The sequence below is a fragment of the Pezoporus occidentalis genome, unplaced genomic scaffold, assembly GCF_034315485.1.
Source record: "Pezoporus occidentalis ecotype Australia unplaced genomic scaffold, CSIRO_AGI_Poc_V1 ctg226, whole genome shotgun sequence".
Lineage (NCBI taxonomy): Eukaryota > Metazoa > Chordata > Aves > Psittaciformes > Psittacidae > Pezoporus > Pezoporus occidentalis.
In genome coordinates, this window is record NW_026914138.1 from 1500770 (window position 1) to 1513718 (window position 12949).

A 12949-nucleotide genomic window follows, 5' to 3' on the forward strand; every position below is an offset into this window, starting at 1 on the left:
AATTGGGTCTTTCCCATTCTATCCTGAAATGAAAGATACAAGGAAGGGTTTTCTTCCCAAGAAAGGCCAAAATCCAACGTTCCGGCCCTACTACTCCATTCCAAAAGCTATCTCCAAGACCAGGGTGGTGGGCAGAGAAGGGAATTTGCCCCCCCTTGCCCCCCAAATTGCCTTTAGCTTTATCCTTCCTGAGCTGCAAATGCCTTCGACAGTCTATGGAGAGGAGAAGTCTACAGAAACGACCTGAAAGCTACAACTAAATGCTTGCACCGTGGATGCAGGGAGTCAACCAGCGCTTGGCCGTGCTCTGTGCTGTGCTAAGGTGCAACCCAGAGTAAAAGCCCCAGTAAACACCACAATCCTGTTCACTTCACACAGCAGCTTGGAGGCTGCACCAAAAGGGAGCACACGCAGGTGATGGGAGAGGGAGCCAGAGCGTGGTGCTCCCTTGGGAATGGGAGACAAAGGGAGAAGCGTTGGGGTGAAGGAATAACGGGGCCTTTAACAGCAGGATCAAGCTCTCAACCAAAATCACAGCAGGCCTGGGGACTTCTTCCAGGCATCAGCATGAAAACAGCCAAATCACCATCCAGTATTACTCATCCCAGTCGAGGATACAGCTCCCCCTTGATGCCAATTAGAGCATCCATTAAACCTCTTCCTGATGAAGGAATGCCGTTATCACTATTCAGTCGGCTGAGATGGGGTTAAAAGGTGTGCCTGAACATTGTGTTTGGCAAACAGAACAACCCTACCGTTAAGAAGATGCTTCAATGTGGCATTTTCTTATCTCAGAACATTAAAGATTCACCTTCTCTCCAGTAGAGTGAAATCCAGTTCAGACTCTTTGCTCACCAGCTTATAAACCAGTCTCCTGTTGCTCCAGGTTTTGGCTATCCTTAATCTTAGCTTTTTGGTGGAAAAAAGAAGCACCTGTAAGGAGTTTGAGACCAAAATGAACCAAGACCTCGAGTGCATGGCACGGGAGCAGCAGCAACCCTCAATTCACAGCGTTTGACATGCTTTTAAGCCTTCTGTGAACCTCTGTGTGGCCTGCGAGGTGAAGGACGGTCCACAGCTCTCATCCATGTGGAGCGCTCAAGAGGGGGGTCCTGGTGCCCTCACACCATTGACACAGTGAAAACTGCACTCACCCCATAGCCACGCTCTGTATTCCCAAGAGAACATCACCTGAACATGATCAAGCCTAATAAATAAGCTGAAGTAAACACACTGGGCCTTACTGCAGCAAGAGCTACGTCTGGCACTGCTGAAAAGGGCAAAGAGCCCCAGTAAGAGCCTAAAAAGAGACATTTATCACCAAAAACGGGAAGAAAAAGAAAAGCCTTTTCTGCAAAGGGCTTTTTGTGGTGTAAAAAGTACCAAAATAGAGCACTGCTTTCAAGCAACGTTAGTGTTTCGGATGTCCTCTGTAGCACGGACCACAAGATGAAGTGCTTTGCAGAGCCCAGGAGCCTCTGCACCGTAACTGAATCCCCCCCCCAGGTACACCCCAAGCACCCATGGGTGCTCAGGAGATGAGCTGCTGGCTCAGTTAATGGCACTGTAGTGTATTCTGTCCTAATTGCACACAAAGTGATTCCAACCCCTCATCTGAGGGCTAAGACATCACCAACCAGAGGCAAGACACCTTCCACCACCTCCCATGTACTTCTTCTGCCTTTGATTGGCTTAACTGAGAAGTCACCACGTTTCTGGAGCTCTCCTAAAGACACAGCTCTTAACCCAAAGGCTCCACTCAGCCAGATGCCAGCAACACTTGATATGAATTCCTTATCTTCAATACCTTATTCTCGAGTACCCACGTCAGAAGTGGGCTCTAACTGTACCAGGGCAAGGGGACACACACACAGTGCTTGGCTGAAGGGTGCACCAAAGCAGTTCTCCAGGCTCCTTGCACATGAAAGAGAATGGTTCTTAAAGGAACCTCCTCCTGGAGCAGCCCCTTCATAAGCCTCTCCAGCAGAGGAAATGCAAGGGAGAAGTGTTTCAAGAGGCTCACGTTGGCTGCTGTGAACACAGCCCGTGACCCAGGCGGAAAATACCCTGTTCATTGAAGTGCTGAGATTTTTCCTTAGCTCCATTAACAAAAATGAAAGCCAGAAGCTCTCTCAGCAAAAATAATACCTAAGCATTCCATCAAAGCAAACACATACATGGGTCTGATTCCTTCCGGGCTCAAATCTCCTCAGATCTGAAGCTACTGGGAGGTTGGGAAGGCAGCAGGAAGGAATCACATGAATGCAACCGCAGGAAAACAAGCCCAGACTTGGCAGGTGACAAATACCTATGCACAGAGCAGGGATTTGTCCTCCTCCCTCTACAGGAGTCAATGGCAGCGCTCCCATGGGCAGGATTAAGACCTCAGTTCTCAGTGTGCTCGCAGGCTGAGGCTCTCCTGACTAGGAAGGTTAGGCAGGAGAATGGAATGCCCATTGTGCCATTAAGCTCCTTCTGCATTTCCACCTGCCTGCAAGCACCCACTTACAGCTCCAGTAGGGAGATGCAACTCCTGCCCTCCATCACCAATGCCAGATCCGGCATTAAGAGCCCTTCCAAGAAGTCCCCCACCTCATTTCTCATTGGAAAAGCTTGACAACAACATTCAGAGGTTAACGTGAACATAACCTACCTTCTCCAAATGCCTTATAGCAGTAAACACTGGGATAGAGGCATTTCAGGGTCACCTGGTCTGAACCCCACATCTGCCCGTGTGGCACCTCAGCATTACAGAGTGGGGACTGCTTTGTCCTTGCTGTAAACTACACACAGAAGTGACCTTGGCTTTGCTGCTCTGTTTCTAAAGCCACGAAGCCTGAGCAAAGCCAGATCTTCCAACACCCTTTAGAAATTAAATAAATAAATACGCTGCTATGATTTGCTTTTCTACACTCAAGAGAACAGCTTGGAAACGGAATATTCTCTGCACTGTCAAAAGGTTTCTCCTCTGAAGGCCAAGACGTCTCTGGTTGCCCACAGGAAGAGCTGCTGTAGCACATTCAAGGCTAAAAGAAAGACCAAACAACAAAAACCCAACCACCACCGCCTGCTTCTGCTCGCTCGGAGGAAATGGTCCCCATCCCAGTCCGCGCACGACGATGCCAAAGACTGAACGTGTCCAAGCAGTCTCTTTGAGTTCATCGCCTGCCCGCCCCCCTTCTCTTCTCCCCTTCCCTTGGCTCTTTGTAACCAAATTCACTCCTTGGCTTCTTCAGCGGGGTTCTGTGCTTCCAATTTGCACTTGATCTTGCTCCAGTACTCGGGGGCCACGGGAGACTTAGGGTCGTGCGCGGAGCAGCAGGGGCGGCCGTCCAGCGCCGACGGCACCAGCGCTCCCTGCTCGTGGTCTTTGCAGAAGGAGTGAGGGCAGAACTCGCAGAAGGAAACGGCAGGGTTGCTACAGACGTCGCACTGATGCCACGGACATTCCCACTTTCCTGAGGACGGGAAGGGCAGGGAAGAGAGGCAGACAGGAAGCTGGGATTAGCGCGCGTTTCGAAACTGGAAAACCAGCTCTGACTGCGGTTGCCACTTCTGCTCCTCGTGTCCAACAGACACGGGGCATCTTTTAGGCCTCACTTGGCTCAAAGCATCAAAATGGGCTTAACCAGAGCTCAAAACAAAGAGAGCTCAACCTCCTCTGGCATCAAAACACCAAATGTCCTTGCAAGGGGAGTTGGGTTTGATTTGTGAGCATCTCTTACTGACCTGGACTTGCTCAGAGAGGTATCTCCAAACTAAGCTGTTCAATGCATTAGTTTTGGAAACTAAGTGAGAAATGGCTAAAAGAAGAATAAATTGGGTAAAAATACGTTGGAGCACAAAAGCCCCAGATCCCCAAACCATTCAGACACGTCTTTCTATGACCATATGCTCAACTCTTGGACTGCAGAGGTGCACTGAGCATAGGAAAAAGGGAAATCAAAAGCTTCTTGCTGCTTCTTCAGCTTCACTGGTGGCAGCTGCTTGGATTATTTAATCCTAGACTAATCTGGCCTTCCAATGATTTTCATCAAAGTCTTTGGAATCAGGAAGATTAAAGAGATAAAGGCTTTTCCCAAATCCTGCCATGGGATTAAGACGTTGTATTGCTGAATAACCTGAACCCTGGCTACAGAGAACTCTGCCTTAACATGGAGAAATCAAACAGAAGGGACGTGCCACCCTTTAGCAGTAGCCAAATTAAACACATGAGAGAACATGAAGTATTACAACACCTCTGCTCATCATGTCAGAACACTGCCACCTGACGTATGCCTAAAACCAAGCAGCGCTGCCAAAGCCAATAAGCTGCTTTTAACCTAAATGAATGCTGCATTTCAGCTCTGGCACTGCAGGAAGGAAAGCTGAACAGGAAAGCACAGGACTGCTCTTACCAAAAGGGGGTTGAGTCAGGTTAAGGCATAGGAGGTGGTATGCTTTGGGACAGTCCTTTTTGTCACACATGACTAGCTCTCCCCCGTCTCCACACTGGAAGCAGTTGTCTTCATGCATCTGCTTCTGCTCTGTTTTTATTTTCCTCTTCTTCTGCTTTAACTTTGCATTCTTCACCTTCTCTTCGTTTGCTGTTGCAAATGCTGTCTGGCAATTACAAAGATCAGAGCATACAGTCACTTTACAAACCCCTTGCATTACAATTAATCACTTGGGCTTATTATTTGCATGCACTCTGCCTACATTAAATCCACCCCAAATAAGAGTTTAAGCTACAGAAGCCAGAAATGCTCATCCACGTGTGCCTGAATTAACACAGTTTGGTACATGAAGTCCACAACAGCACTACTGTGCCTTTAGAGGCTGTCAAGGGTGGAAAGTATTAGAACCATAGAACCATAGAATAGTTTGGGTTGGAAAGGACCTTAAGATCATCCAGTTCCAACCCCCTGCCATGGGCCAGGGATGCCTCACACTAGGCCATGTCACCCAAGGCTGGCCTTGAACACTGCCAGGGATGGAGCACTCACCACGTCTTTGGCCAACCTGAACTAAAGAGTAACTCAAACAAGAACCTCCCTGCCCTGCTCTCACTGGATCTGGGAGGAGAAGCTTCAGTTGCCATCCACGTACCTTTGGACGCACCCCGAGGAAACCACTGCAGTTCTCTGCCCCGCAGTGACACTCGGTCCTCCCATTGCCCAGGCAATCCAAGTTGTAATTGAAGGTTAACTCCATCCCTGAAACGTGAAGAGAAAACAATTCACCCACAGAGCCGCTGAGGAAAGACAAGGCTTGGGAGGAGGCATCCATCAGGTTGAGCTTGGAGATCCAGCAGCAGTGTGTTTGGAAGGAAACAATGCACGGAGTTCCTCGACTCCACTATCACACAGAGCCAGGCACAATGGGAGATCAGGTGAAACGCTGAGCATGGAAAGATAACATCACCCCAGACAAATCCTGATGAAAGATCAGTACTGTGCTAAGCGTTTACAGGCCAGAGCTAACACTGTACTTGGCAGCAAAGCCTGGAGTCAGCTTTAACAGCAGCTTTCAGCTTCAAAATCTCCAACGACAGATCCCCAGAACTCAAATACTTGTCTTTGCTCCAATGAATGACAAAGTTCCTATAAACATTGCTGGTGTTATGGAATTTAAGGGGAAAACCACCACAGCAAGTTATAGCCATGGAGACAGAAGTATATGTGCAGAACTTCTTACCTGCAGGAATGTCACAAAGAGCAAACAGTCCAACTCTAATGTCCCCGTTCACTGTCCACTTCTGTGTTTCACAGTTTGGATTACAACTATGGTTCATAAACCGAGAGTAATTCCCCTTTGGGCCAGCATCTATGATCCGGTCCTTCAGAGCAAAAAAGACACAGACATGGTCAAGTAATTACAAAGAAAAAGGTGAAACAAGGGATTACTAATGGCCCAGGCAGCAAAAATACACTTATTTCATATACTGCTTCTAAGTGCTAAGTTCTCCCTTAAGAGTTAATGAAAGACAGCCTGAATATTGATGCTACAATGTGAAATAGGCACAACCTGAGATACAGGTTCTCTGTTTCACCTCCTCACCCACTGAGGTGTGGATAGGAGGGTAGGAGCAAACATGGAACAATGCTTCTGCCAGCATTTTGCCCCAAGTTTCAACCCTCAACAGCTCACACCGAACGAGGTGTGACGTGTACCTTTGTTACAGTTAACATATAGAAGTTGGTCACGCTGTTCTCGTGCGCGCGCTTGATGCGCAGTCTGCACTCCTCCTCGTCTATCAGCTCACCAACGTATTCATTCACAAATTCACCCTGGAAGGGAAGGAAAACAAGTTAAGCACGGGTTTCTCATCTCCCTCCTATCCTAAAGGGAAGCAGCACAGGAAGAAAAGCATTTCATAGAATCATAGAATGGTTAAGGTTGGAAAGGACCTTAAGATCATCCAGTTCCAACCCCGCTGCCATGGGCAGGGACACCTCACACTAAACCATCTCACCCAAGGCCTCGTCCAACCTGGCCTTGAACACTGCCAGGGATGGAGCATCCACAGCCTCCCTGGGCAACCCATTCCAGTGCCTCAGCACCCTAACAGTGAAGAACTTCTTCCTTAGATCCAATCCAAACTTCCCCTGTTTCAGTTTGAACCCGTTACCCCTTGTCCTGTCACTGCAGCCCCTAATGAAGAGTCCCTCCCCAGCATCCCTATAGGCCCCCTTCAGACACTGGAAGGCTGCTATGAGGTCTCCACGCAACCTTCTCTTCTCCAGGCTGAACAGCCCCAACTTCCTCAGCCTGGAGCTGCTCCAGCCCCTGATCATCCTTGTGGCCTCCTCTGGACTTGTTCCAATAGTTCCATGCACAGTGCTGCACGTGAGGTCTCATGAGAGCAGAGCAGAAGGGCAGGATCACCTCCTTCGACCTGCTGGTCACGCTCCTTTTGATGCAGCCCACATACTACAGTCATCACAAGAAGCATGGCAATTTAACCCTCTCATAGGCAGACGTGAGTCTAAGCAATAATCCTGCTCAAAATGAGAACAGCAGCATAATAATCCTTCTATCTCACATTTCTAGAGACTGTAAACTACACTTTAAAGCTAAGGAGATAAATCCTTGTAAAAATAGATAAAAGCACCACATTCACAGTTTAAATGACTATCCACAAAGCTTTCATCCTGACATTGCACTGTGGGTTATCCTACACGCCGCCTGTGCGTACAGCTCAGCACCACATTGGTTCTAATGGGGAAAGAATCAGTTCAGGATCTCTTTGCCTTTTCTGCACTTTCCAGCTCTCCTGGATGTCCTCATCTTCAACTGAGGACAAGGCTGCCTTTGTCCTTTGTAATTCTACCTTTTTAATGCTCCTTTTTGTCCTGAGGCCCCATCCCCGGCGATCAGTTTTGATGATTTCAGCATCAGGGTAGAGTCTTTTGGTGAAACACTGGTTCTGGCACCGCTCTCCTGCAGGGCACACTTGGGGATGGCACTCGTACTGCAGCATCCTGTTCAAACACTCCGATTCCAGGCCACAGGGGTTCTCATCCGAGGGCTTGCAGTTACAGCGAGGGATCTCCGACAGGTCAGCCACCTGGATCTGAACCTTCCCTATCACCTTGTTGGACTGTGGAGCAAAGGGGAAAAGGAATTGATGATGAAGGCAATGCACAAAGAGCATGGATGCAACTGCTCCATTGGAAAGGAGCTGAAGGATCATCTGGTCCAACCTTTCTAGGCAAAGCATGACTGAGACCAGACGTCCCAGGACCCTGACCAGCTGAATCTTAACTGTGTCCAGTGCTAGGGAATCCACTTCCCTAGGGAGATGATTCCAGTGGCTGGTTGTCCACTACCTGTCACTCACCATGAACTTAACTAGGGACACACACACTGTTCAGGGAAGCCAGCAGTAAGGGATTTAAGTGAAGACCACCAAAACTCATATGACTCCAGACAGCAAAGCCTGAGTCTTCCCCCAGTGAAATCACTGCTTGAGGAGATCAGTGCACGCCAAGTTTATCAAGTACATCGCTGGGATTCCTTCCAACTAAAACCATTAAAGGGACAACATCAAGTCCTGTGTGTCCAAAGCTGCTGGCAAAGGGGCAGGGTGAGCAGTTGGCACCCTTGCTAGCGCTGAGGGCTGTGTTAACAGAGGTTGGTACACATCAGTAGCCAAGACGCAAGACAAGCTCACAACCAGCCAGTTTCTACCTCAGGTGACACTGTTCTTCAACCAGAAATGCTCTTTCACAAACGCTCTGCCATAATAAGTCAGAACAAAAGAGTATTGAAAGGAAGAGCAAAATGATTTCTTGGAATTTCCTTATGCTGGAATTGTCACACACAATGCTTTGAGTACCTCCAAATATTGATTTAAAGACCCAGCTTACCCTGGCACACACGGAAAGGAGGAAAAGAAAGAAGCCAACTCACTTTAATGTGTTTATATGGCGGAGGTTTCCTTGAATTCCTTTCAATTTCTAATGCCTCTTTGCTTTCTCTTTGTGCTTTCAGTTCCTGGAAGCGCTTTGCTGCTTCTTCAAGTGCTGCGCAAGGGAGTTCAAAATAGAAAGCCATTAGCACCAGCAGCTGTTAACCACATCAATACACGTATGTATGTTCATTTCTCTTCTTAAAAGCTAGGAACAGAGCTCCATAAACAAACCCCAACAAGCTAAGAATGAGTTATTGCAGTACATCATGAATCTATCATCAGGTACTTTGCAGTACGGCTACCCAACAATGATCCCATGCAGCAGAGCCCCAGCTCCATCTACACATCTCCCAGCCTGGGGAAGAATTGCACTTGCCCACAACGACACACAATGGGTAGGCACTTAAAGAAACAAGTTCTATCTGCAGTCAAGGGAGCTACAGAACGCTTGCATTGGAGGTGAACACAGAACACTAGTCACAGAATATTCCCATGCAGGTTAAGTGGTGGATGGAGACACAAACACGTGGAATTTTTGTCATAAACCACTATAAACTTTGTTTGATTTTACCTTTCTTGAAGGTCTTGTTAATACTAGTTTGCCCCTCAGCAAAGCTTTTATCTCCTTCAACATAAGGGAAAACTCTGCCCTGGTGTACCCAATAGTAGTCATGTGAACCAAAGAAAAATACTGGGAAGTCCCCGATATCATGTTTGAGGCCCTGTATGTTGAGAGGCACAGACCTGGGATTGCAGATCTCTGCTGGCCACCACCTGCAAAGCACAAAGAGAAAGAAGCACCTCAGTTCTCTGAACCATCTCTGCGAGGTTGGGCTGAGAAATCAAAGCCAGTTTTCCTAAAGGAAGGAATTCGAGGCTCCGAGCACCATGCATGACACGAGACAAGGTCTTACTCCAGACTTTGGGAAAGCTGGCATCGGGGTGGGTTTCTAAGATCACCCATAAAGTGCTTGTGTTCCTGGGGGTGACTAACAGCCAACACAAGCCACGACATCCTCCTTCTAAAGACAGCCCCTGGTTCTCCACATCACTATTACACTCTATAGAGCAAACATAAGCACAACCAAGTGTCCATCAGTGCCTGGAATAAGAGGGAGAATGTCATGTCAAGCTGACATCGATATCCAACACAAAGCAGATGAATTCCTCTATTTCTAGTTGTTGTTTAGAAGGACTGAGCTGATGTGAGTCATCATCCTGGAATTCTATAGCACACTAAAGCCATCCAAAGCATTAATGACTTGCCTGTAATTCCCAAGCTTGACCCAAACGATCTGCTTGTACCGTAGCTTCTTGCCAGCTTTACAGTCATTGCAATTCCAGCATCCCTCTGGCATTTCTATGTTGAGACACTCGGGGTGAAAGGAAGCTGGGCAGGACTCACAGCACAACAGCTTTCCACCTTTAAACAAAGAAAGCCTGCTTGGTTTATAGAAGTGAGGATTTGCTCCCCCCTCCCCGACACTCCTTTGGAATCATCCACTCCACATTCCCATGTGTCCCGCAGGAAAACATGGCAAGAGAAAGGGATCAAGTCCGAAGTAACAATGTTGGTTCAAAAGGCCTGGGCAGTGAGTGATGGGCGAGCTGTGGCTCTCACCTGCAGCACAGATACACCAAAAAGGCAGCTGTTTCTGAAGCCAGCATTCCCAAGGGAAGCGCTGCATCCCAGAGCAGCGCCGATGGCTTCCACGTCTTTGGCGATGGCCCAACCTTTGCTTTATTTCTTTGGTGATGGCCAAAGCAATGGGAACCCCCCCAAATTGGTGAAGAGAAACCCTTTTCCAATCAACATTGTTAGGACTGAGCCCCAGCCACCAGTCAGTGCGCATCGAACCCCGCAGCCTATAGGTTGAGCAATGCTTTTCTGTACCAAGGGCATTCCAAGAGAACTGCAGTGGCAATTTCACCCCCCCCCAAAAGGGAAGTTTTCCACTAGGAGCAGAGCACCTAACACAGGATGAGACCCCACGAGCTGCCCCCAAAGCTCCTCTGGTGCCCAAAGGCGCAGCGATTCACATTGACTCCTCCGGTTTGCACTGACTTGGCTGGGTTCTATTTGGGCAGCTGGATTGAACGTGGAGAGGCCCAGCTCATCTCTAAACTAACAGAGCAGCTCATACAACAACGATACATGACCCATACAGTAATATTTTCTATATGTAAGTATAATAAATACATATCTTTTTAGAGGGATATAATTTTCCGTAACAAGTTTTCACATCCCAGATGGAAAAACCTGGGAGAGACTTGAGGGTATGTCAAGGAATCTTCCACCACAAGCTCCAAAGAAGTGGGAATAGCAACTTCCAAACAGTTACCAGAAAATCTTGGCCACCTATAGACTTCCAGCAGCATCATCGCATCGCTTGGTGCATGTCACAAAAAGCATTCCTTAAACAAACCACTTGCATGAGCAATCCTGTATTTCCTCTGCTAAGAACAAGCAAATCTGAACCCTAGGGATTTTTCCAGAGCTTCCCAAACCCATCAGAGAGGATTGTTGCTTTTAAAAGAGCCTTTTGCAAATGGTTGCTTCAGAGGAAATACGGACCCGATGTAAATCACTGCAACGTTATATCCGAGATGGGAAAATGCCAAGGGATGCAAAAACCAAACAAAACCAAACACAAGACTTCCAATGCTAAGCAAGAGTAAAACCCCAACCCGTTGCTCTCGGGATGCATTAGTGAGATATTGCTCAAGCTAAGCAGAGGGCTCAAAATAATTTGTGTTTTCAGGAATTCCAGGAACTACTGACAGGGATCTGGCAGTGTCTGAAATAACCTAGCTGCAGCGTGGGTAATGGGGCACCAAGTCTGAACACCCTCAGGGAACCCAACTTCTATGGGGAATAAAGTATTGCATCTGTTTCATCCAGACAAGAGTTGTGCTCGCAGAGGTGCTCCAGGATGCCCCAGCGTCTCCATGAGGTATCCAAGAGGGATGTGGAGCTGTTGGAGTGAGGCCAAAGGAGGCCACGGAGCAGCTCTGCTCTGGAGCCAGGCTGAGAGAGCTGGGCTGGGGCAGCCTAGAGAAGAGAAGGCTCCTTAAGGGGAGACCTGAGAGCAGCTCCAGTGCCTGAAGGGGCTGCAGGAAAGCTGGAGAGGGGCTTTGGGATGTAAGGGATATAGGGACAGGACAAGGTCCTTTCCAACCCAAACCATTCTACGATCCTATGATTCACTTCAGGGATTGAGCACCCATCCTGAGGGAGGGGAAGGAGCACCGGTGGTCCCAGTGTAGCAGAGGTGGGATATGAAGCCCAGGGGCGAATGGACACATGCACAGGCAAAACCTCACTAACTCCAACTTGGGCCATCCTCCAGCCACAATTCCCACCCTCATTCCACCTGAAAACCCCTTTCTTCTCTCAGGCTCTGCACAAGCGACCTGGAAGGTCGGAAACAGAACACTCCTCCTCTTCTTCCATACCTAAAACCAATTTAAGAAGCTGTTTCTCATCATCCTGGGTAAGCACTGAACTGCCACAACATCAAGCTCTATTTGCCTCCCATTCACATTCAGTGTCAACAGCTCCCTGCAAGCTGGAGCAGCCTAGGGCAGATAGAAAGGGATTGTCCCTCTTCCAAGGAGAATTTAGTGACAGCAATTATTTTAAGCCCTTTTGGAATCAAAAACGAAATCAAAATGGCCAACAACATGAACACAGGCTCACAATAATCAATGAGTGAAGTTCACTGGAAAGCAATAAGTGGTGCTTGACAAGCAGACATTCCTCGGGTGGAGTTGGGAGAGAAATAATAGGAAAAAGCAAAAGAAAATTAAAGAGAAAGAAACTATTTTGGTTACCTTTCTCACATTTCTTTTTGGAAGCTGACGAAGGAGGAGGAATCATAGGTAATTTCATCAACTCAGCACGATTTGACTCATTCAGTAGGTAGTGGGACTTATAGGCATATGAACTGAACAGGGGGTCTGAATGATCCTGCACTACCAGCCCTATACGAAACAAACAGAAAGAGATGAGTTGCAATGAAACTACCCATGATTCCATAAAGGAGAAAATAAAACCAAGCAAATGAACACCTCTAATGCATATAATGGGGGAATGAACAAAAGAGGAAATGGAGAAAAAAGAAAAGGCTGACAGAAAGCTGCCTCGCTAAGGAAGAGGTTTGTGTGTTCCAGAGACTGAATTCAACTGAACTGGGGAAACTCAGGAGGAATAAGCTGCTCTTAAGTGGGATTTCAACCCTTCCCTTGTGCACTAGGAGACAAGCACAAGAAAAGCACTGGCTGTAAAGGTGTGGGATCCACCCTCCCTCCCTAGGGATCAAAGCAAGCTGAGGGTGATGGACACCGCACCTAAGGTCAGGCTGTTACCTGGGGCTACAAGCAGGGAAAGCAAGAAGCCAAGAACTCACCATCCCACCTATTACAAACCTACCTCTTATTACCTATGAGAGTGTTTTGCCTTCATAGTTGTTGGAGAAAAATAACAAGGGGAGGCAGTGATGCTGGAAGGCACCAGAAGGGAAAGAAGGGATGAAGTTCTGCCTTACACCGGCT

The 12949-nt window shown here is 47.8% G+C and overlaps 1 protein-coding gene across 8 annotated transcripts in view; it reads right to left on the reverse strand.

Moving 5' to 3' along the window:
• Positions 1-2926: 2926 nt before the first annotated feature.
• Positions 2927-12949, reverse strand: part of NSD3 (nuclear receptor binding SET domain protein 3) — a 35883-nt gene continuing 25860 nt past the window's right edge. For 3 of the 8 annotated variants that reach the window (XM_062621026.1, XM_062621024.1, XM_062621025.1), the window contains 10 exons: positions 12230-12379; positions 9662-9818; positions 8967-9169; positions 8395-8507; positions 7313-7582; positions 6153-6269; positions 5677-5818; positions 5089-5195; positions 4398-4602; positions 2927-3458 (listed from right to left, as the gene is read on the reverse strand). In XM_062621026.1, coding sequence (XP_062477010.1) covers positions 3217-3458; positions 4398-4602; positions 5089-5195; positions 5677-5818; positions 6153-6269; positions 7313-7582; positions 8395-8507; positions 8967-9169; positions 9662-9818; positions 12230-12379 — 1706 coding nt within the window. In that variant the 3' untranslated portion in view covers positions 2927-3216. Of the gene's footprint in view, positions 3459-4397; positions 4603-5088; positions 5196-5676; positions 5819-6152; positions 6270-7312; positions 7583-8394; positions 8508-8966; positions 9170-9661; positions 9836-12229; positions 12380-12949 lie in introns of those variants that run through there. The other 5 variants (XM_062621027.1, XM_062621028.1, XR_009965283.1 and 2 more) reach the window with 5 other exon arrangements.